Raw genomic sequence first — 25,917 nt, 5'->3', positions numbered from 1 at the left:
CCACCAATATCCATTACAAACCCACCGACTCCCACAGCTATCTCGACTACAGCTCCTCACACCCTGCTTCCTGTAAGGACTCCATCCCATTCTCTCAATTCCTTCGCCTCCGTCACATCTGTTCCGATGATGCTACATTTAAAAACAGTTCCTCTGACATGTCCTCCTTCTTCCTTAACCGAGGTTTTCCACCCACGGTCGTTGACAGGGCCCTCAACCGTGTCCGGCCCATCTCCCGCGCATCCGCCCTCACGCCTTCTCCTCCCTCCCAGAAACATGATAGGGTCCCCCTTGTCCTCACTTATCACCCCACCAGCCTCCGCATTCAAAGGATCATCCTCCGCCATTTCCGCCAACTCCAGCATGATGCCACCACCAAACACATCTTCCCTTCACCCCCCTTATCGGCATTCCATAGGGATCGCTCCCTCCGGGACACCCTGGTCCACTCCTCCATCACCCCCTACTCCTCAACCCCCTCCTATGGCACCACCCCATGCCCACGCAAAAAATGCAATACCTGCCCCTTCACTTCCTCTCTCCTCACCGTCCAAGGACCCAAACACTCCTTTCAAGTGAAGCAGCATTTCACTTGCATTTCCCCCAACTTAGTCTACTGCATCCGTTGCTCCCAATGTGGTCTCCTCTACATTGGAGAGACCAAACGTAAACTGGGCGACCGCTTTGCAGAACACCTGCGGTCTGTCCGCAAGAATGACCCAAACCTCCCTGTCGCTTGCCATTTCAATACTCCACCCTGCTCTCTTGCCCACATGTCTGTCCTTGGCTTGCTGCATTGTTCCAGTGAAGCCCAACGCAAACTGGAGGAACAACACCTCATCTTCCGACTAGGGACTTTACAGCCTTCTGGACTGAATATTGAATTCAACAACTTTAGGTCGTAAGCTCCCTCCCCCATCCCCACCCCCTTTCTGTTTCCCCCTTCCCTTTTTTTTCCAATAAATTATAAAGATTTTCCTTTTCCCACCTATTTCCATTATATATATAAAAAAACCCACTAGAGCTATACCTTGAGTGCCCTACCATCCATTCTTAATTAGCACATTTGTTTAGATAATATCACCAACTTTAATTTTAACACCTATGTGTTCTATTGTACTATTGTCGTTGACATCTTTTGATGATCTGCTTCTATCACTGCTTGTTTGTCCCTACAACCACACACCCCCACACCCCCCTCCACCTCTTTGTCTCTCTATCTCTCCCCCCCCCCACACACACACCTTAAACCAGCTTATATTTCAACTCTTTCTTGGACTCGAACGCAAGTTCTGTCGAAGGGTCATGAGGACTCGAAACGTCAACTCTTTTCTTCTCCGCCGATGCTGCCAGACCTGCTGAGTTTTTCCAGGTAATTCTGTTTTTATAAAGGTAAGGATGTTATGTTTCAGTTATACAGGACATTGGTGAGACCACATCTTGAATACTGTGTGCAGTTTTAGTCTTCTTATTTAAAGAAGGATGTAAATGCATTGTAGGTGATTCAGAGGATGTTTACTAGGTTGATACCTGGAATGAGAGGGTTTTCTTATGAGAAAAGGTTAGACAAACTGGAGTTTAGAAGAATGTGGGGTGACTTCATTGAAGTATGTAAGATCCTGAATGGTCTCGACAAGGTGGACGTGGAAAGGATGTTGCCTCTTGTAGTGAGTCCAGAACTAGGGGGCACAGTTTTAAAATTAGGGGCCGGCCTTCTAGGGCACAGATGAGGAGAATTTTTGTCTCTCAGAGGGTCGTGCGACTTTGGAACTCTGCTTCAGAAGACAGTGGAGGTGGGTCATTGAATATTTTTAAGGCAGAGGTAGATAGATTCTTGTTAAGCAAGGGATTCAAAGGTTATTGGAGGTAGATGGGAATGTGGAACTCAAAACACAAACAGATCAGCCATGATCTTATTAAATGGCGGAGCAGGCTCCAGTGGCAGAATGGCCTACTCCTGCTCCTATTTCATATTTTCGAATGAGTTACAATGAAATTTATTGGAAATGTTTAATTAAACTGATTCATTTCATAGGAGTATAGGAGTTGCTAGACAAAATAAAAAGACCAAGTTCATCTTGGTTGCCACTTCCACTAATGGGGAGCTTTGTGGGATCCATAGTTCCAAAGTCACTTGCTGCTCCAAAGAATGCTACCACATATCATGATTCAAATTACTCATATGCTGTATCCCAAAATGTTCTTGGAGGTGAAGTTGCTCATTAAACATGCTGGTTTATAGATCGATTTCACTCAAATTGAGCAAATATGTGGGAGATTAAATTTCATAGATTTGGAGTTCCCTGAAGCAATAATACAGACAGGAAAAGAAACTGAACAGCCCTCCTCATACACTGCAGCCTGGGGTACAGTGAAACTGAGTACCAACTGTGGACTGGAGTATGTACCAAAGTTTACCTGACATAGGGACCTATGTATTGTATCTCTCTGCTGTCCATCAATATCTTTGCCATCTTGGGAGCTATTCAGGAGATCCCTACAATTTGGAAGCAATAAGCTGCTCCTGTGGGACTTCAGTGCAAAATATCTCCATCCAGTCCATTAAAATCTCACTGGATATATCTCAGGATCTGGGTTTCAGTGATCTAAAACCACAACGTCCATTTATGACAAAAGCAACTTCAAATCCCAAAACATATTTGGTCAGGCTAATGTAACACAAGAGTTGGTGGGGAGGGGTTGACCAGTCTTACAGAATCCCTCGGTGTTATTCCAACCATCCACAATATAAGACTGGGATTACAACCTGACTCAATGTCTTATTTAGCAGAAAACGTCACCCGCCTAACTTTTGCAAAACCACTGATGACGAGAGCTGGTCAGTAAACCTCTGATTCATAGGGGCAGCAAAACAAGCAAGCGGATGATAAAGGATCCTGGTGTAGAGCTGCTGTCATACCCTGACACATAACTAAGCTGATTCAGTCAAAAAGAAAGGCTGAGGAGGTATATCATTTAAACATGGCTCATGGAGACAAAAGCATTAATTGACTGCCAACAACTCCACAAATACCAATACTGAAAAGCAATGGGACCTTCTGTTCAAAAATGTCAAAGAGGGACAAATCCTAAATAATTCTGATATTTGTTATGGTGCTGTGTAAATGCAAGGTAGTTTTGTTGTACAAAGCCAGAGAAACTGTTCAGAGACTGAGGGAAAAAAATTGCACAGTGAAACTGTGCTACAGGAGAAAGACAGATTTGGAGAAACTGGAGTTCAGAGAACCTACGTCCGAATTAGGAGCAGGAGTAGGCCACTCGGCCCTTCAAGCCTGCTCCGCTTTTCAATGAGATCATGGCTGATCTGACTGTAACCTCCCACCTATCCCCAATAGCCTTCCACCCACTTGAGAGCTGGGTTTTCCCCAGTAAGGGGGTTTTTGCTTCTGGACAGGGAAAGGATCAGAAGGGAAGAGTGGAAACTGGTATTTGTACTGAACTATAGTTTAACAATAAAATAGTTATGATTCACAGAATGTCTTCTGCTGCCTGATTCAGTAAATCGATATCCACCTATTAAACACTGTTCCCTGCAAACAAAAGGAATTTGTTCAAGCCTTGTACCTTTTTTGAATTATCCAGAAGCATGGGAAGCCTATAGTTCCCTGTTGCTTTCTCTATGGTAATGCCTTGGCCAATCAGAGTTGACTTGCCAACTTCTTTTGTATAAATTGTTGTGATCATTTGAAATTTGTCATTCTTGCATTTGTCCTGATGAGTGCAAGTCAAAAAGCTTCAGCAACATGTCTCTCTTTTCAGCAATATTCAAAACCCTGTTACCTAAAGTTTCTTTCAGCTTTAAAATTGCTCACTTTACGTCATATGATTAATTATTCCAGAAAGTAGGACAAATGGGACATTGAATAATTCATCAATGACATTATTGGCTGAATGAAATCTCATTTTGTTTAATTTTCATGTAAAAGTTCTGCTGTCACATATGAATGAGTAAAGACAGTAACAAGTCACTTTAAAAAACAGAAATTGAGCATCAAACAATTTTTTATTATCAGTTTGATAAGTAACTCAGTGACAGACACAGTCCTTCAAATCTGTAGCTGTTAAGAAACAATCGGGACACTGGCCTTCCCTTGTATCAGATCTTTCTTGAGTGGCCCCTGAATGAAGAGAATAATGATAGAATTTAAAATGATTTTTGTCCTATCCTGACCTCCAATGTACACTGTTAACTTATCTTCACGCCTATAGCATTTCACACAGGTATGGGGCTGAATTTTCACTTTGGGAATAGGAAACAGGAGTGGGGACATAAGATTGTAAGAAATAGGGGCAGGAGTAGGCCATTTGGCCCATCGAGCTTGCTCCGCCATTCAACAAGGTCAAGGCTCATCTGATGGCCTTAACTCCACTTCCTTGCCTGCCCCGGACCCAGGTCGCAACCTATCCCGTGGGAAAACAATCACTGACCCGGGATTTTCCAGGAGAAAACAGTCACTGACCTGGGATTTTCTGACCTGGGATTTTCCATGGGAAAACAGTCACTGACCTGGGATTTTCTGACCTGGGATTTCCCAGGAGAAAACAGTACCTGACCTGGGATTTTGACCGGGGCACCCTCTTACTTAATGGGGACAGGTTCTTTGTCCAGCTAAGGGCAGTAGGCAAGTTCCCAAAGCTGGAGGATCAATCAGAGGCCTTTCAGTTCGAGAGGAGCAGCAGACTGCAGTAAGCAACTGAGAGGCTGCTTCATCATGGAGGAGCCCACCAATCAATCATTCTAAAACTTTAAATAAAACACAGGCACCAGCCAGGTCAGTAATGTTGGGGTGGGGGATTGCGGGGTTGGGGGGTTGGGGAGTAGAATCCCTCTACAAGGTAGACTTTGGTTGCACCCTCATCCAGGCAGGCAGGAATGGTGTGTAGGCCTAGCTGGGGCACAGACACCTCCCCCTCTGCCACAGGGTGCCCACCCAATTAATGTAAAATCCTGCCTCACCATTTTTTTTGCTTTGCTCTACATCTCTGCTCCTATCAAACCACGCCACCCTGTCACATTGGTTCAACTCTGCAGTTACTCACACAAACTGGGTAGACTTTGTCAGACGGTGTAAAATGTGCAACAGCAGATTAACAGCTCTTTTCACATCTCTACTGACCTCGATGGAAAATCGAGAGAGGGATGTAAAATGAGCTGCCAACTCACTATCAGCTGCTTTACACTATCACAAAGTGTCAAAATCTATCCCATGAGTCCAAGCTATATTGCCAGGCATTTTTTGTAACCCTACCATGAAAGCTCTCTTCTCCTCAGCCGTCTGGAAGTGTCCATAGCCAAATTTGGAAGTTGTGTCAATGAACTTGAGCTCAACTTGTTCAAAAGCACGGCGTTTAGCGTGAACCAGAAGAGACTGTAAAAGAGCAGGTGGCAACCCTGAATATGCAGAATTATTATGTAACATGGTAGAATTTTGATTAGTGTTCACTGAAAATGATATACAATCAACCAAACTGTAATTTTCCATGACCTTTTTTTCCCTCCTGTGCGTTATACAGATTTCCAGCCATGTAATTGCTGGGCTATTTTAACTGTCCTTGTGATGTTGATTTAGAGATTTCCATGTTGTCACCTTCAATGTTTCCATGGCAACCTCATGCTTTGTTCCAGGATATAAATTTGTTCCGTTTTACGCATGTAACAATGGAGTGCCTGAGGATCGAACACGGTGGGCGGCATGCAGCTGCTCATTTTATGCCAGAAGTGAACCATCCACCATATTGATTACAGCTCCTTAATCTTTGTGGGCACATTGAAACTTTCACATTGGCAAATTTGCCATTGTCCTTCCCCCAGCTTCAAGTGCCAGCAGCATAAGTGGCACAAGGATCTCACCTCAATTCAGATGCAATCCAATTGCAAGGCCACGGTTTCCAAGTGTCAAGGGAGGGGTTATTTTGATAATGATCATTCGCTGCTTAAGGATGGACAGAAAAATTCTCTAATGCAAAATATTTCAAATGAGCCAGCAAAGTTAGAAACGGTAACTCCCCCAACACATTGCCATCTTACAGAGGTGGATGCTGTACCTTTCTGAGTGTAAGAACACGCTTCTTTGTTCCAACGACACAGCCTTTTACCATAACATAGTCATTGTTCACTTCACCATAATGTGGAAATCCACCCTAAAACAGAAGAAGAGATTGACTGTACCTTTTAACACTATAACACAAGAATCAACAAGTGACAAGCCAAAATATTTGGACGTAATTAGATTGTGTAAGTGGTTCTAAACAGAACAGTTCATGAAATCTAAATTGCAACTGCCCATTGATTAAGTTACATGTACAGTGAATGAATCTGTCACTCGGCAAAGCATAAGGTAACACAAATAGGCTGTTACAAACATGATTGATAAATAAAGGAATCAGAATTTAGCATGAAAGATGCTTTCAGTTAGCTGAACAGTTAGAAACTAACTGTATCTCTGAAATATTCACTCACACAACATTCCCATTAACCCATATTTCAATTATGTTGCATCATGAGCACTTAACAATGGAATATTGGATCAGTAGGGCAGATTCTTATCTTTATCCTCCTCCCCAAATTGTTCTTTTTCTTTGTTACTGCAGTTTAGGAAATGCCGGCAAGCCAATACTTATTATCCATCCCTAAGTTGTGCGAAAGATATTGGGCAGAATTTTACAGCCCCATTGTGGCGGGGGCAGCATCATAAAATGTGGCCAACTGTTCAGAAGTCCATTGACTTCGGTGGGACCATAAAATCCCACCAACATAAAATTCCGCCCATTAAGAGGCAACCACATAGTCTGGAACTTGAGTCACATGAAGGCCAGGTCAAGCAGGGGTGGTAGGTTACCTCTTCTCTGAAGAACCTGAGTCAACCAGGTAATGAGTTCCCAATCATTGTATTCTTGTGAAACTAAGGATGTGCTAAACAGAGGTAATGGTCCCCTTTGAGGGGAAGGTGCTAAATCGAACAAGTGCAGTACATAAAGAGAGATGAGGGCAAAAAATTGAAAAACATCAGACTGGTCCAGTATATGGTGTCTCACTAGAGTTGGGACAGAATAGAGATAGCTTCACTTTGCAGCTATAGCTGAATTTATTTTTTTTTATTCTTTCATGGGCCAGCATTTGTTACCCAATCCTAATTGCCCTTGAGCTGTCTTCTTGAACAAAGGAATGGCGATATAGTTCCAAAAAATGAATATGTATCACTTGGAAGGGAACTTGCAGGTGATGGTGTTCCCATACAATTGCTGCTCTTCTCCTTCTAGATGGTAGAGGTGGCAGTTTGGAGGTGCTGTCGAAGGAGACTTGGTGAGTTGTTGCAGTGCATCTAGTGCGAGGTACACACTGTTGCTACTGTGCATCGGTAGTGGAGGGGGTGAAGCTTTAAGGTGATGGATGGGGTGCAATCAAGCAGGAGGCTTTACTTGGATGGTGTTGTGGGAGCTGCACTCATCCAGGCAAGTAGGGAGTATTCCATCACACTCCTGACTTGTGCCTTGTAGACTGTGAACAGGCTTTGGGGAGTCAGGAGGTTGAGTTACTCATCACTGAATTCCCAGCCCCTGAACTCCTCTTGTAGCCACAGTGTTTATATGGCTCATCCAGTTCAATTTCTGGTCAATGGTAACCCCCCAGGATGGTGATAATAGAAATTCAGCTATGGTAGAGCTGTTGAAAGTCAAGAGGAGATGGTTAGCCTTGGAAGTGCTTCATATTGGCACTGGTACAAACAATAGAATCTTCTATTTTGCAGCATTGACACATCCAGTTAGAGAAAAACAAGTCTCAGGCTAATTACTGTCAGTGATTAACAGATGGTATCCCTTACCATTATTTTAATGCAGACCACTTGTTTTACTGTTGAAAATAGTAAATTTTAAGCTATTAATTTGTGCATGCTTTTAGATTATTGTAATAACTTCAAATACAATATATACTGTTGGTTAACACATGGCTGTGCATTAATATAATTGTATTGCTAATGTCTATGACCATGATATCTAATTGTCTAACTGGAATACATATTGTAGCTTGATAAGTAAACTATGGATATCACTAATTGAAGTCATACACCAGTACAAAGTAGGGACGCACACTGTGAGGTGATGGAACCATTAACAGCAAGATCACCATGGAACTGGTGGACAACCATTTACAGATGCCATCTTGTTGAGAAATAGCGGGTTCAAGTGAAAGAACTCAGAATGATGTATAAGGGGGGCAGTGACCGTTTCACTAAACCTCTGAATAATTTATCTGCCATATTTGAATTGAGATTGTTCCAACTGACTCACCATCGGAGTGATGCTCTTATCAGTCATGTCATAATGAGTGGAAGCGTTATTTTTCACTAATTTGCCATCTTCGATGTGGATACCTTGTCCAATGCGATATATCTGATCAGTACCAGGAAAAAACATTCAGGCAGTTCTTACAATTCACAATGTCCCTTCTAATCAGGCTGACATTCAGCACAGTGCTGAGAGATCTTTGCAGATGCTGTCTTTAGAAGGAGGCATTCAACCAAGGCCCCATCTCTAAATCTTCCATCCTTGCATAATTAGCCATAGTCTACAAGGGACTGTATGCACTTCTCTCTGAATCAAAGAGGGAGAAGTGCTCGAGGAGCACCACTCCACACCAAGAAATTTTAACTAGGATCTTAACACCTGCCATATGTGTGTTTGGCTGCATCATGAATGCTCCTTCAGTGGCCAACAAGTCCTGGGGTGAGACTTGAACCCAGGGTTTGCTGGCTCAGTGGCAGGTCTGCTACCCACTGAGCCACAAGACCTCCATTCACCCTACTCTTTACATGGAGTTAAAGAGAGCCCCTGGCACAATTCAGAGAAGAGTAAGAAGGTCTCACCATATCCAGGCCAACATCTCTCCCTTAATAACACCACCCAAAACAATTGAGTTGTCTCACTAGCTGTTTATGGATTTTGCTGTGTACAAAATTGGCTGCCATGTTTGTCTACAGGTCAGTATTGCAAATAACTATTATTATTCACACTATAACAAATGTATGCAGGCTTCTGAATTTGATTTCACACTTTTCATGGTAACTATGGATCGGCATTAAAAGAAATTTTGTTTCGCCTCAATTTATTTTTTAAGTCTTTGAGGGGGAAATAAGCGTGTCTTAATAATTAGCATGAGAGCTAAATTGGGCAACAGAAAGTACATTGACCTGAACTGCAGCCTAAACTTTATAAGGATCAGCTAGGCCACGACAGGACTTCACTCAAAGACAAAATAAAGAGACAATTTTAAACATGCAGCCAAACAAACTGAAAGTAATACAACCATGGAGTTTGCCCAAAGGTGCCCATGGCCAGAACTTGCAGAGGATTCAACCAATGAGGTTGTTTGGCCATAAATTTGTACTTTGAATTATTGCACTAATGGAATGGAGGGTCCGGTTAACAAACTCAAGGCCAAATGATTTGGTCAGAGTTCAGTAATTGTGTAGAAACTATATATCAGCCCAAAGCGATCAGTGCTCTGCTTTTACAAAATAGATTACAATTCCATGCATACCTCTACATTTAAATTGAGCCTATAATTACATGGGGCAACTGAATTTTATGGCACTTCTCAGAACTTAACATAGCAATAGAGTTGGAATAAGGCTCTAAGACACAGAGTGTTTGAACTATACCTTCTTATTGACCTCTGTACGGTGGAAATAACCCTTTTGCCCTGTACGAGCAATTGTAAACCCAACTCGAGCTGGATGCCAGGCCCCAATACAAGCGACCTTTCGCAGACCTTTGTGGGTCTTCCGCGGTAGCTTTTTGGTATGCCAGCGGGAGGTGACGCCTGCAAATTAACAAGAAAAAAATGTAGTTGTTGGAGTTACATTTTCTTCACTTGCTACTGTTGGAATATTTTGTACTAAATCTCCTAAATGTGTATCTGCTATTAAGTAAACTTGATAACTTACAATAATCTCCCAATTGTTGCATACAATAATTCTACATCCAATCCCGCCCACTATTTTAAAAGTTTCAGCCATGTTTCTCTACGCTGTATACTCATGCTTTTTTAAGTCCCGCACTTAGCCAATTAAAATCTGGAACCTTCCATACATCCCTGGTATGTTATCCTTAGTTAGAGGAATTATATATTATTTAAATGGTTTTTATATGTGACATATAAAAACAGATGCTTAGACCATTTCTCTGGCAGTTGACCCCAACAAAGTTAGGATTACCAGGGGGATCCACACTAAATTTCAGGCTTTGGCACATTCAGCCCTCCATGATCACTCTTACTGACTGAGCTGTTCAAAGGACAAACAAGTCCTCTCTCTCATAGTTGAGCTCATCTTTTTTCTCTGGTGGCTGCTCATTCTTCCTCCCTGCCTGACCCATGTGTATACTTCTTTGCAGGGCAAATTTGTGCAAGACGCAAAAGGCTATAATAATTCTTTGAAACCTTACCTGAGTTGTCTATACTTCTGAATTGTGGCTTTAGAAAACCAATGGCTTTGGCTATGACCCAGGTGGAAGCTTATTCCACACTATTTCCAAGCTAAGGTGGTGTGTGGTTTGGAGGGGAACTTGGAGGTGGTGGTGTTCCCATGCAAATACTGTTCTTGTCCTTTGAGGTGGTAGAGGTCATGGCTTTAGAAGGTGTTGTCGAAGGACCCTTGGTGAGTTACTTCCCCTCTATTATGCCACTCATTTACTGAAATTTATTGCCTTAATAATGTTTTAGCCCAACATAACATAAAATCTGAATGAATGATGTCCTAAAGGACTCGTAGCCTTACTAATGTTAGGACATCTCTTTTGCAGCTAGAGTATCAGTAAATGTAAATGGCTCTGGATCCTGACTGTGGCTAGAAGATATTGTAGTGCTCTTGTAAACTTATGCTCCCTTTGAGCTTGGCTCCAATGAGAGTGTAGGATTAGTGAAGAATACTGTAAATGGGAAAAAACTTTACTTTTGCCAGTAATCTTTAAACACTTGAAAAATAAAGGCTGGGATTATCCGTGCTGCCGGTGTCAGGCGTGTTCAGTGGTATGAGCGGACAATATGGCACAATTGGTTTTATGACAGCGTGAAGCCAGTTTGCAATCATCTGCTCAGCCCGCCAATGGCGGGCCACATTCCCCGCCATCAGACATCAGGAACCTCATTGTAATACATCAGCATATCATTATAAGACCAGCCTGCCGGAATCATCCCACCTCCCCCACCCCCAATGGATCGTCTGTCCCAATTGGTGGGAAAACACACCAACGTGTTTCACAACAGCAAATCAGCAATGTGCACTTCGCTCTGGACTTCAAGGTTTGTTTGTTTGCCTACCTTGCTTCAGTGAGCACTCGCAATCATCAAGCGCCAGGCTTCACAGGCAGCACCACATCACTTTTAGGAGGGTTCACTGCAGGTCTCTGCCTACCAGGTCAATCATATGTGGATGATTTTTCGAAGGCTGCAGGGCAATGTCTTGCTTGAGGAAGGGGGAGGAGAGGGCAAGGGAAGAGGCTGCAGGATTAGGGATGTACTGGGGTTGGTGGGTATCCCAGAGTGTGTGTGGGGGCACATGTTGATCTGTAAAATTGGCCTCAAAATGGTGAGGGCTGAGGACACAGTCTCCAGAGGAGATGAGGCCAGATGGACATGTGAGGGTATGTGTGTGAGAATGGGTGGGGATGTCCCTTGAGCTGACAGTGAGTGAGATGCCAGTGAATGTGTGATGGACTTGAGTGTGTGAGTTTAGAGTGATGACATGGTTGCCATACCCTGACTGCACAGATGAGATCATTCATCCTCTATCTGCAACGGATGGCCAACCTCTTCTGTACAGCATTGGCACTGACCACCACTGCCACAACCTGCCAAGCTGGATTGGTGATGCCGTTGCCCCTCCTCCGGCCAGAGCGGGGGTAGAGGACATCACAGCGGGCCTCCATGGTGTCCAAAAGGTGCTTGAGAGCTACAGTCTTCTTGCCTTTTGGGGCCATGTCTTCTCTGCTGCAGTCCTGGGCTGGAAGCACTGAGCGCGGTTGGGCTTTAAATGTGGTGCCTGGTGTGATGAAGCGGCGAGGTGAAAAGTGTATGAATGAGAGCCCACCCGCCATGGAAACAGTATGTTTCCCGGGAATGCATAAATAATGTGGCAGGTTTGGGATGATAGGGCGTGAAAACCCGCCATTGCATCCGGCAGACAAAATATTGTTTTACCCACCTGCTACCGCACTTAGTGGAAATCTGGGACGATTCCACCCAAAGTTTTTGAAATGGAATGGAGGCAATTGTTTTTCAATTTATATTTAAAGATCACAGCCAAGTCCTGGAGAATTAACAAGTATCTGAGTTACCTTTGAATCCCTTGCCTTTGGTAACACCAATGACATCTATTATTTCACTTTGATGAAAGATGGTGTGCACTGAGATCTGTTTCTCCAGTTTCTCATGTGCCCAATCCACTTTCTCTGCAATAGTTCCTCCATTCAGTTGGATTTCCATGATATGGGCTTTTTTCTGTCGCAGAGGCAACAGTCTCATCTAATGGGGGAAAAGAAACTGTTAAATGGTCAACTGACAACAGCACCATGACCTAAATATTTAATTTGAGGAAAGTTTGTTTCTTATCCCCTCTAAGGTCAACTCTGCATTCAGCCTGGATATGTCAGTTGACTAGATTGTAATGTAAGGACCATGGTTGTCTTCAGTCTACCCTGCTGATCACTGCGATCTGTATAACGGCACATCCTGAATATAGATGACCTTGTTTGGAAGAAAGAAGCTGAATTTATGTAGCGCCTTTCACATCCCTTTACAGCCAATTAGGTGCAGACAAGCAAAACTAAGGGCAGAATTTTATGACCCTTGTGGCATAATTGGGCCGTAAAATACGGTGAGCCATTCAAAAGTCCATTGACTTTGGCGGAACTATAAAATCCCACTCGCGTAAAATTCCACCCTAAATGAACATTGAAGAGAGGATCTGAGGTAGATCTTCAAATTGAATTTTCCCTAAAACCCGATTATATGAAATTCAGGGAAAATTAAGGGGCATATATGGGGAATGAGGTGCAATGCGAAAGCCATTCTAGACAGCACAAGTTTTGGACTGAACTTTTTAATTATCCCATATTTCCACCTTCAGTCTTAACCTCTCCACCATAAAAGGGGTTAGTTTTATTCTACTTAAACTGGAGTAAGTAAAATAAATTTGGGGTTGTTCTGATGCTTTCAAGTTAAAGGTGTAGCCGGCTGATTTGGTTGTTCTTCTGGCAATAGTAGTGCTGGGCTGAATTTCTTTTACGAAGTCTCTGTCTGCATCAGGAGCAAACCTGGATGGTCACAGTCAGCAAACAGGGCTTTAAGTTTGCCAGGTGGGCTGGAGAGGGAGGGAGGCAGAAGGGACCCCATTTGGGTCTTCTTTCTCAGTTTCTCAGCTGCTTGTCCTCAGTTCTGAGAAAATAGGTCCTTAAAACATACAAAGGGTTGGCATGTCATGTGACCTTCCTTCTCCAACTGTTGGGGGGATCCACATAAGGTCATTGTCCATGTATTCCAAGGGTAACTGTTAGCTTGTGTCTCAAAAGTTATCTTTGCCAGGTCCCATTGTCCTAGTGATTAGTCTTAATGGACCCTTTCCAACCGTTGAATGTCTGAGGTGATTGCCTTAATGCCTTGTTAATAGAAGATGTGAGTCTTTCACATTCCCCAGGAGGTCATTGCCTTTGGTGGGTTTTGCAGACAGGCTGTCTCCATTCCAATAAATTGAAAGGTGGAGTGCATGGTAATGTAAATTGGGGTTGCCATCTTTGGCTGTGATCTCAAATCACCTTTAGTCTGTATTTTAAAAAGTCTGCTTTTTCAAAATGTTCAATTCATGTTTCCAGCTGATGGATTAAAAATCATTATTTGTCCTAATGCACATCTTCATGACATTTTGCGCACCATCCTTTGAGCACTAGAAATTGGAACAGTAACCACGACATTTGGTGAGGTAATGGCCTCAGCTATACCTTCCACCCAAACCCTTAATTTTCTCGGTATCTAAAAATCTATCAATCTCTGACTTGAATATATTCAATGGCTGAGCATCCCCAGGTTACTGCAGTAGAGAATTCAAAAGATTCATAATTCTTTGTAAGAAGAAATGTCTCCTCATCTCATCCTAAATGGCCAACCCCTTATTCTGAGTCTGTGACTTTTGGTTCTCAATTCCCTAGGTACCTTTCTCCCACTACTGTTTGGTGCCCAGGTATTTTCACCCATGTGAAGTCCTTTAGGATGTTTAATTATTTCAGAGTTGCTATACAAAAACAACCCGTTGCTGTTGTTACTATATGTAGCAAGGCTCATGGGAAAAAGGGCATATGATTAATATGGATAAACCATTCTAATGCACAAGGAAGACACAAACATCAAAACTGAGTAAGTTACGCAATAAAAACTGGCTCTATCCCCTGTTCTATCGATAAGATGAAATACAACTTCAGTGAAAAATGTCAACAATTTTCATAACATATGACATAATGCTGCAGACTAATTGTGGGATGTATAATAATGTCATAAATGCTTACATCAGATGTACTATATGTCCAACCTAATTCGACAGTTTCTGAAGTCCACAATGTGACCTGATTGTTACCCTAACTGGCATCTCTCCTAAACATTAAATCACTAATCCAGCAAAGCCTGGCACAATGACACATTTTTATCAATACATGCAGTGGGCAGATTTAGAACTGATCTAACTTTTATCTTTTAGACACTTAACAAAACCTTATGTACCCTAGCAATGCAGACAGGAACTCAAACAACCCCAATAGCAAATCAGTGCTTTTGTTAAGCTACACAATTTTTGAAGTTTGTGCTGTTCAAAGATCAAATTTGTGAGCAGAAATTCAGACTGAAAATGCCAATAAACCGTGATTGAATAGGATCACATTCACTTAGTATCTGTACATAAAATGTGAGTGTTGGATTCTATTTTAAACTACCTACAAGGAGTCAACATTTTAATCATTTTCGTACTAATTTGTAATTTTGCTAATGATAATGGTACTGATATTGATGTCAGCCAAACTTTAATGTTAGCACCCTTGCCACCCCACATCCACTCAGATCCTCATGCCATCCCATGCCGGCTCCATGCCCACTAAGTATCCTCCACTGCCACTCACCCAGTATCCACCATCTGCAGTCCTCACAAGACAATGGGAATTATTTTCAATACAGGTGTACTAAACTGAACCTGTGAAAATCTAATAAAACTCTCATTCAGAAGTCTGTCATATGAGATAAATCAAATGGTGTAAGTCCCATTTTCTTACAAATACTGTTGCTGGTGTGAGAATGAAAAAACAAGGCCACCCCTGCAAAAAAAAACTATACTGTAGAAAAAAATGTTTAATCCCTTAAGTGACCATTAAGTTGTGTAAACAAACAAGCATGTACTCAGAAACCACATCAAAGACAGAATATGGTATTATAATTTCTTTAAAATATCAGTCATTTCCCTGGGCAGCAGTGTCACTAGTCCACCTGCTCAGTCCAGGCCATTCTAGATTTTGGAATTCAGTCAAGCATTCATAATTGCCACGGCTATCAAACCATTACAGCTACAGGGCCATGAAACTGAAAGAGCAGGTGGAATTATATTTCCCTGTCAAAGCAGATTCCCTGTCAATCCAGGGAGGGGAGCAGGTGCTTAGATTTTTTAAGCTTCAATAGCAGGGGATTTTTTTCAAAGTTAGAGATGTCTGTACATTTGAATTGCAAAATCAAACACGACAGGAGAGTTTACCAACACATTTTTCTACATTTTTGAATACATTATAACACTTTCTCCAATGGAAAAAGTACTGCAATGCATGTCAACACTTGTACAATGTTGGTCAATTAGTGATCATTCTACCTTTGCAGGACAGAGTCCTATGATGAATTGATACATTAAAAAAGCATCTACATTACAATACAGCATCTAATAGTGACATATGAAGGTAGCAAAACATTTTACACATAGCTTTCAGAATGATCCTGACTCCTCAGCAAGCTTCCCCCAGTGGTCATGAACTCTCCAAAGAGATGCATTATTTGGGCTTCCAAAACCCACAACCACACATGAAAATAGTATATGGGATGAAGAACAATTTTCCTGTGGTCCTCACAATGTGTGTTTTGCACCCAAGGCCTTCCCATGCAACCCATGAAAAGGCCACATGAAAATGGTGTGGGGTTGGAAAGGCACAGGAAATTGGTTCAGCGTTTTGCAAACTAATTCCCACTACCATGAGGAGATGAAAATCCAGACTCTCTTCCCTCTCAGGTCAAATTCCCATGGCATTATTTCAAGGAACAACAGGGCATTCTCCCAGGTGTCCTGGCCAATGTTTAGACTTTAACTAATGTCAATAAAGTAGTTTATCTGCCCATTGTCGCATTGTTGTTCATGGGAGCTGGCGATGTGCAAATTGGTTGCCAAATTTCCTGCATTACAACAGTGACAACACTTCAGATATACTTAATTGACTGTAAGTGTTTTGGAATGTCCCGAGGTTGCAACAGGTGCTATATGAATGAAAGTATTTTTCTTTTAATTTTGAATGGCAATTGTTACATTTATGAATTGCACTAAATGTAGTAAAAACTTCTGGGTTTTTTTATTCTTTCATGGGATGTGGACGTCGCTGGTTGGGCCAGCATTTATTGCCCATCCCTAATTGCCCTTGCGAAGGTGGTGGTATAAGTATAATGTTCTCTGTTTCACTTCTTTATGAATTAATTTGTCAGTATCATACAGTTATTTCAAAATTTCACTATGCAATGATTCCTTTTAATACTGGAAACATCATTCTACAGATCATTCATGGTTCAGATTCTGGATTGAAGCCTCCTGTCTCATTATGGGCCTCTAGCACAATGGTTGAGAAATATTAGCATTGGTTTGAAGCCTCAGTGAGGGGCTGAAGTGCACCGTAACAGTGCTTAGCAAGTCACTATTTCAAACTTCTATCTTTCATATGTAACATGCTATTGGGGGAGGCTAGAACAAGGGGACACAGTTTGAGAATAAGAGATGTTTTAAGACTGAGATGAGGAGAAATATTTTCTCTCAGAGGGTTGTTAGCAGTGGAGAGAGCAGTGGAGTCTGGGTGATTGAATTTAATCAAGACAAATTTAGACAAAAACAGAATTACCTGGAAAAACTCAGCAGGTCTGGCAGCATCGGCGGAGAAGAAAAGAGTCGACGTTTCGAGTCCTCATGACCCTTCAACAGAACTATGTGAATCCAAGGAGAGGGGTGAAATATAAGCTGGTTTAAGGTGGGGGGGGGGGGGGGCGGGTGTTGGGTGGGGGAGAGAAGTGGAGGGGCTGGTGTGGTTGTAGGGACAAGCAAGCAGTGATAGGAGCAGATCGTCAAAAGATGTCACAGACAACAGAACAAAAGAAGACAGAGGTGTTGAAGTTGGTGATATTATCTAAACGAATGTGCTAATTAAGAATGGATGGTAGGGCACTCAAGGTATAGCTCTAGTGGGGATGGGGGGAGCATAAAAGATTTAAAAATAATGGAAATAGGTGGGAAAAGAAAAATCTATATAAATTATTGGAAAAAACTGCTCCCCCACTAGAGCAATACCTTGAGTGCCCTACCATCCATTCTTAATTAGCACATTTGTTTAGATACTATCACCAACTTCAACACCTCTGTGTTCTTTTGTTCTTTTGTCTGTGACATCTTTTGATGATCTGCTCCTATCACTGCTTGCTTGTCCCTACAACCACACCACCCCCCTCCACTTCTCTCCCCCCACCCACCCACCCCCTCCCCCCCACCTTAGACCAGCTTATATTTCACCCCTCTCCTTGGATTCACATAGTTCTGTTGAAGGGTCATGAGGACTCGAAACGTCGACTCTTTTCTTCTCCACCGATGCTGCCAGGCCTGCTGAGTTTTTCCAGGTAATTCTGTTTCTGTTTTGGATTTCCAGCATCCGCAGTTTTTTTGTTTTTAACAAAGTTAGACAGATTTTTGATGGACAAGAGATTCAAGGATTATGGGAGGCAGACAGGAAAGAGGAGTTGAGCCCATAACCAGATCAGCTATGATCTTGTTGAATGGTGGAGCAGGCTCGAAGGGCCAGATGGCGTATTCCTGCTCCTGAGTCTTATGTTCCTATGCAGGCAGTCAATAGAGCAGCACTGCATTGAAATCATGTTGGTACCTACTCTGCTTCTTGTTGTAGAATGCCCATATAATTGGCTAGACATGAGAAAGATAAATATTGAAAATGGAGAAACAAAACAGTTCCCACCTGAGTATGAACAATGACTCTGATGATTTTGCAATACTTCTTCATGGCTTCAAAATCTTTTTCTAGCTGCTTTTTCCCCACTTCATCCTGCCATTTCTTGCAGTATTTAGTAAAGGCTTTCTTCTTGCTCTTACACCTAGTTGTATATGAAGGTATGAGACATGGGCTGTGGCATATAATACTGAACATTTACTGATCATTCAGTTCAAAGCCAGGAGACCAAAAAAAGTCCCACCAATATTTAGACCACAAGCCTGAATTTTCCAATTGGATTTTCTCAATTCATGGGCAGAAATCAAGTGGAATATTGGACGCAGTTTCTGCGATGCCCATTTTTGTATCTGCCCCAATTTCTGGCAGTGGTGTGACAGCATTTTATAGTTACATCTTATTTACTGTTAGACCTTTGACCCATTTAAAATGGACATCCATGGTTACTAGGTGTTCTGGAAAATGCAACAAAATAACTTAACTATCAAGAGCTAATTGATTTATGAGAGACAACTGCTGACCTGCTGTAAACTCATTATCAACCACTGATGATTTATTCTCTATAAAGATTCTGATTCATACTGGATAGAGTTTCATAGTTGCAAGCTGCCCTCTGGTATCCTGCTTAAGTGGCCTTTCTTCATGCAGGAATATGGCCAATTCAGCTAAGTCCAATAATGTCACAGGTCGTGCTCAAATTTAACACAGACATGGGACCTTCCTGTTCTGCTTGGCTCAGTTGTAAAACTGAACAGTGAATTCATCTACCCTAGATCTTAGAAGGGGTTCAGCTTTTACACTGGGGGTTATTCACTTTGGGCTTTCAAAGAGATGATTGAGGTTTTTAAAATCAGCTTAGGGCTGGATGTTAATAATAGTGGGGCTTGACTATGAAATACAGTAGATGTGGTAAGTAAGGGTTCACTACAGGCAGGCCAACTTTCATTTCTAGTGCCTGAAATTAAAAGCATTCAAAATGGGGTTAGTAGCCTGGCCATTAGAAAAGAGGCTGACAACAATTTGAAAGGGCAATCATAGGATGCCCAACGCACCCACTCACCCACCCTAACACCACCCTCCACAACCACCACCCCTGCCACCCCTATTCCCTCCCTGTCATAGGCTCTATTTTAGGATGGAATTAGATGGAGTGTGTACACTGTAACTACTTCCACTGGTGACTTAGCTGGAGACCCTGCCAAGGTTAAGTTTGGAATTACTTTAGCGGGTTCCAGAGTTACAGGAGGATCACATCCACACTTGACTAGCTGGCAGCCAGGATGACACAATATCGGGTGGTGCCAATACAGGAAGCTGCATTAGGACAGCCTTTCAAAGCCCCCCCACCTCCACCCCGACCCATCACCCCATAGCTCACCAGTCTGATGTTAATGAGACCTGTTCTCAAAAATCACAGCTGCGGGTATAGCCAGTCGACCATCACTCCAGGCAACAGGCCAGGGGTAAAGGCAACATGTGGATCAGGCATGGGTACAGATGGCACATAATCAGCAGTGGATATAGGCAAAAGACAGTCTGCCAGTAGAGGTGAGGGTACAGGAAATTGGCAGTGGGTGGGCGACAGACAGCTTAGACCAAGTTTAGAGACAGTCAAAGGTTGCCCAAAAGTCAAAATCAACCCCTAGGTCTTTGAAAGAGATGTAACAAAGTTGGTGAGGAAGGTGACACGGTCTCCTGGAACCTGCTTGATTTTCTCATGAAGTGTGAGGAACTTGCTAGAGGTTACCCTAAAAATGATTTTTTTTCCTCTCTGGCTTTCTTTCCCCTTGAGTTAGCCCCTATTGAATGGTTCACAAGTTTTCATTGTCTAGTAGATGAGTTTTGATGGCCCCTTTCCTGGTCCTTTTTTTTTGAATATTCAATTTTGGATTCTATACATCTCACAAATGTCCTGCCCAACTGTGAATGTGCAATAAAGTCAAGTCTCAACCAGCCATGATTTATTTGAATGGTGGAACAGACTTGAGCAGCTGAATGGCCTACTCCTGTTGCAGGTCTTCTTGATTCAGGCAGTCAGAATTAGAAAAAAATTGTTTGCATGAGGAGACATTAAACCCCTCTGTCTAGAAGGAAAAAGCAGATTGAAATTGTGGGTCTTGGTGGAAAGAGAGTAAATCACACTGATATATTTTAAAAATTGAACAGCTTATTTATTCTTTCATGAGATATATGCCTCGCTGGCAAGGCCAACATTCATTGCCTATCTCTAATTGCCCGTGAGCCGAGTGGCTTGTCACAACATTTCAGACAACTGTTAAGCCTCAACCACATTGCTGTGGGTCTGGAGTCACAGGTAGGTCAGACCAGGTAAGGATGGCAGATTTCCTTCCCTACAGGACATCAGTAAGCCAGGGGGTTTTTACAACAATCAACAATGGTTTTATGGTCACTGTTACTGAGACTAGCTTTCATTTCCAGATTTATTAATTGAACTTAAATTCCACCAGCCATGGTGGGATTTGAAACTAGAGCATTAGCCTGGGCTTCAGGATTACTAACACAGTGACACCATCTCCCACAAACATATAGAGAACAAAATATTACTGTTGTAGGAGCAAAAAAATAAATTTAAGTTATTGAAGATTAATTTTAAATTAGACACTAGGAAAATGCGAGTTTGACACCCTCACATTGAAGTCACACAGTCCTCCAGACCTCAAGTACAGTGTCTGGTTCTGGTCAACAATGTTCAAGGAACCTCGCAAGCTCTGGAATTGGTAGAGAGGTGGGCCTTGAGACTCTTTACCAAAGGTAGGCAAACATCTGGAATAATCTGCCAAGTGAGATGACAAGTTTTAAACACATTAGGGAGACTGAAAATGCAATTGGATGCTGGGTCGGAAGAGTAACCAATTTTGATGGGCCAAATGTTCTCTTCCGATCCTTCACTTTTTGTATGTTTTCCGTGAAGCTTCTGTCCAAATGGGCTGCACCCCCAGTGAGATGCAGCTTACCAAACCAGCAAGAGGCAAGAATATTTTCAGGGTGTCTCCTTTTGACCAGTCATCCACTCACATTTATCTGTACATGCGAATCAAGAAAGGAGCATTAAAAAAAGAGAAAAATTCTTATTACCAGTTCTTGTAGAAACGTCGCTTGCATTCATCACTTATATGTTCAGCAAAGATTGTCTTAAACGCCCGCAGTCCCTTTGGAGTCATCACATACCCAACAATCCCAACGACAATCAAAGGTGGAGTATCAATTATAGTAACCGCCTCCACGGCTTCTCGTTTTGAAATCCCTGTAATGTTATAATACCCAGCTTAAAACATGCTCTGTACCTCAAAACATAGCCCAGAGCAGACAGGAAGGTAGCTGCTTCACAAAATCATTTCACAGTTCAATTTTGGCTTGTTTGCAAATGCTTATCATTGTTTCACTCAATGAGAAGAGTACAGATGAGGAAAGACTATTCCACCTATTATACAAGGCTGTTTGTGGGACACTGCGATACACTAAATGCCTGCAGTATTTGACTGAGAAATATAGTGCCACTGAAAGTCCACGAGCTTCGCAACAGATTTGGAGTGGGTAGAGATTTGCACTGTTGGAAATTGGATGGGACATTTGTTGGAGGTATCACTGGGAGTTCCTCTGGGGTAGGTGGTTATTGCAGCCTGAAATCAGACATAACTCACAGAAATTCCCATGGGTGCCACATCCAGTGCCTGTACAATATTTAGGTACCCCACCTTTCGTTGTTGAAGCTGGTTCCATGTAAGTGTTTCAGGCCAGGTTCCTGTGAAATCCGTCTTCTTAAAAAGGCCGATTTTAAATCAGCACCTTAGTCTTCAGTAGGACCCCTCACCATGGGCAGCTGTCCATCACCACGTTATCCAGACCCCCTCCCTCCCCCATCTCACCTAACTGAAATCCCTGTTGGACTAATATTTCCAGGGGTTCAGACTCCCAGATATATTAGAAGTCCTGCTCTGCCATTGTTACATCAGTGGAGTGGGATTACAGGAGGCAGCTCCTCAAGGAAACTCATTGTAAATGAAGCACAGGGACGTTAGAAATTGTGTCAAAAGCTGTATTAACAGTGAAATGTAATGGTACAACCCACACAACACTAACAAAGATCAAAATGAACAATAGTGAGAAGTCGGACAGCTGTTTGGCATTAGTGACCGACATTAAAAAAGAAAAAGAAATAACTTCAACAGCAACTTGTATTTTTGTGGCACCTTTAACTCCATAAAATGTCAAAAGATGCTTTGCAGGAGCATTATAAACAAAATCTGACACCAAGCCATATAAGGTGATATTATGGCAGATTGCCAAATGCCTCGAGGTAGGTGTAAGGAGCACATTAAAGGAGGAAAGAGAGGTAGAGAGGAGAAGAGGCTTAGGAAGGCAATGCTCGAGATTTGGATCCCTGTTGTACTTCGCAATAATGCCATAGGATCTTTTGTGCCCACCTGAGATGGCAAACTGGGCCTTAAGGTTTAAAGTCGCACCTGAAAAACAGCAACTCCGACAGTGCGGAACTCCTTCAGTACTGCCGGGTGCGCGTCAGCCTGGATTTTATGCTCATTTCTCTGGAGTGGGGCTTGAACACACAACATTCAGTTGGTAGCACTCTCACCTCTGAGTCAGAACATTGTGGATTCACAACCCACGCACTGCAGCGTTTCCAGCAACCTACACTGAGACTCCAGTGCAGTGCTGGACGAGCGCTGCACTGTCGGAGCTGCCGTCTCGCAAGCAACAGGACAGTAAAATAATCCAAATCCTTACTCATGCCAGGTCTGTGTATTTCCCGCAGGATGTGGGTCATGCCGGCTTTGTAGCCCAGGAAAGCTGTCAAATGCACAGGCTTGCTGGGATCATCCTTCGGCCAGGTTTTCACCTTCCCTCTATGTCTAGAACTTCTCTTGCGAGGAAGGAATCCCAAGTGCCCATGTCGAGGGGCCGAAAACTTGCGATGTGACTGGAAACAGAAACACAGCTTAGTTTAATAAAAAAAACCAAGGCCACCGACACATGTAATCTATGATTGAAGGTCCATAGTAGGAACATGCATTTAAAATTAGCTGGAAAAACTTTCACTAAGGATTACAGTAACTGCAAAAAGTAAGAAGATATAAAATAGATATTCAGATTCAGCATTACTGCTAATCCAAGAAAGAAATTTTGTATTAAATCATAGAACTAATGCAGATAGCACGCGTACCATGCTGTGTACTGTGCACTAGTGAGCAGCTGAAAGAGACAGTTTCCAAGTGCTGAAATAAGCTCATCCTTAAGATGTTACTTAATATAAAGTCACAAATTTAGCTCCTGGCTCCATTAGCCCCTGGATTAATTTTAGGAGCAGGGTGGTTGCCCAAGTTTGACATCATAAGAGTTGCAGACACTGAAAAGCCAGGTGTCACTGACGCTACTCGCTACATTACAAATGTTCACTGGCAACTTATCAAGATACTTATTTTTGTCCCTTTTCCCTCATGAGATTCATAAGCACCTGAAAAAATAAAGTCAATTATAATAGTCAGATGACATGTGCACTGCCTCTCTAAATATCACTAGGCTTTAGGCCTCTTGAGTCATACCCAGCCACACACATATATTTTGAATAAATTGATGGAACTTATATTTATGACAGACTTCAAGTGCAAAAATTTGCTTTTATATAGCACCTGTAATATGGTTAAATGCTCCAAAGTGCTTTGCAAGTCCATTAGTAAACATATTTTGACACGAAGATACATAAAGAAATATTTAGAAAGGTGACCAAATGCTTCATTAAAGAGGTAGGTTTTAAGGAGAGTCTTAAACGAGAAGAGAGATTTGGAGAAGCAGAGAGATTTAGTGAGGGAATTCCAGAGCTAGTGTCTAGGTAGCTAAAGGCACGGCCACAAGTGGTTAACGGATGAAATTTGAGGATTATAAGAAGCCAGAATTGGAGGAGCGCAGATATCTTGGAGCATTTGATGGGCTGGAGGTGATACAGATGTAGAGAGATGTGAGACCATGAGGTTTTTAAAAACAAGGATGAGAATTTTTAAAATTCCAGCAAAGTAGCAACATGACCAGAGCAGTAATAGGACATTGAATTACATTTTCACTTTGAAGCAATCTAATCAAGGGAACACAATGTTTTCATTCTGTGACCTGCACCAACTGGGTAGCTCTTTATTCTCCTGTAGGGGATTTACCATAACTCGCTGTCTAAGTATATACTCTCTCCTTTCATAACACAAACAAACAAAATTGACAGCAGACACCGCCACCGCCCCCCCCAACTCCTCCTCCAGAACAACCCGCCGTCACAAACATAAATCTCATTGGAGAGGCAAAAAAAAGGCTAGTAAGATAAAACAATATTTTCTAAAATTCCTCTCCGACTTCCTCAGGCAACGGAAACAATTCTAGGAGATCACACAAACCAAGGGCGGGCTTTTGAGATCGTCGGGCAGGCCCGGCAGGCAGGCCCAGGAGCAGCCGGGAAACGGTCTGCCGCCTGCAATTGGCCCCTGACCGCGGTTTGATGCTGGCGGGCCAATTAAGGCACCTCCGGCCTGAAATGTGGCTCCCCACCAGCCGGGAAGGGGCAGACGGGGGCCTGTCGGTCGCCGGGTCCAATGGCAACTCGACGGTCAGTTTAAAAATGGCCCAGGCGGCCCCTGGGACACTGCCACAGAAGGACATGTATTCAGCGTTCCCAATGGAGTCAAGTGCGGCAGTAAATGCCAGGCAGGAGGGCAGGTGGGGTGGGCACTCGGCCACCCCGCTTGTCCGACGAGTGTTTCGCCATCCTCCTGGGGGAGGTGGCTGTCAGGAATGACACCCTTTTCCCCAGAGATGGGAGGAGAAGGCTACCGCACCTCACCAAGAGGGCATGGGAGGAGATAGCAGTGCTGGTGAGCAGCCATAGTGTGGTACAGTGCACATGGGTACAGTGCCGGAAGAGGTTCAATGACCTGCGGTGCTCAGGAAGGGTGAGTACCGTGTTGGGCATGGGTCAGTTTGCAGCAGTATGAAGATGTGGCCAACCTCCATGGACCTCAGGGATGCCAAAGTCTGAGTGCCAATTGTCAATGACACCGGAGTTGGCCAAGGGGGTGAGCCCTGGTTGCTTGGACTGAGTGCCTTGCGGCTCGAAGGCCATGATTCAGATGTGCCCTGGGAGGTGTTCCTCAGCTGGGGTTGGCCAGGCTACAATGGCATTGCAGGTAGAGAGTGGACTAATCAATGCTCCTCTGTCCTTTCAGGTGAAGACAAGACACAGCCAGGCAGAGAGGGCATGTACAGACAGAGGGCAGCTCAACCTCCTGCTGCTCAGCAGGTTCAAGCAAGATGACCTGGAGCTCGAAAGCAGGCATGCTTCACATGCAACTGGGCGTGGAGAGGCTGGGGTGCCAGATGAAGGTAAGAGTGTAGTGCACAGAGGTGAGACTTTCGGATGGTGCAAACATTCTAGTGTAGTCTCTTCATTGGTGGGACCACCAGACCTGGAGTCCCCATTGATCATTGAAAGATAATGGCACCATAATGCGGATATCCATTGTCTCACCAGGGTACCTGGCATGCACAGTGACAGTGTGATGACTTTAACTAATGACATGTCCTCCTTCTCTCTTTTAG

General features: G+C 43.0%; 1 protein-coding gene across 1 annotated transcript; it reads right to left on the bottom strand.

The window, feature by feature from the left end:
- Positions 1-4,030: 4,030 nt before the first annotated feature.
- Positions 4,031-23,531, bottom strand: LOC121288200 (60S ribosomal protein L3-like). Its single transcript, XM_041206629.1, has 10 exons — positions 23,504-23,531; positions 23,068-23,260; positions 21,400-21,568; positions 18,313-18,448; positions 12,355-12,541; positions 9,681-9,841; positions 8,311-8,412; positions 6,067-6,162; positions 5,271-5,390; positions 4,031-4,139 (listed from the first exon to the last, which is right to left on the bottom strand). Exons 1-10 carry the CDS (start codon positions 23,504-23,506, stop codon positions 4,083-4,085), a joined length of 1,224 nt encoding a protein of 407 aa, XP_041062563.1. The 5' UTR covers positions 23,507-23,531; the 3' UTR covers positions 4,031-4,082.
- Positions 23,532-25,917: the final 2,386 nt, after the last annotated feature.

This window comes from Carcharodon carcharias, chromosome 15, assembly GCF_017639515.1.
Source record: "Carcharodon carcharias isolate sCarCar2 chromosome 15, sCarCar2.pri, whole genome shotgun sequence".
Classification (NCBI taxonomy): domain Eukaryota; kingdom Metazoa; phylum Chordata; class Chondrichthyes; order Lamniformes; family Lamnidae; genus Carcharodon; species Carcharodon carcharias.
This window is presented reverse-complemented; position numbering and strand designations above follow the sequence as displayed.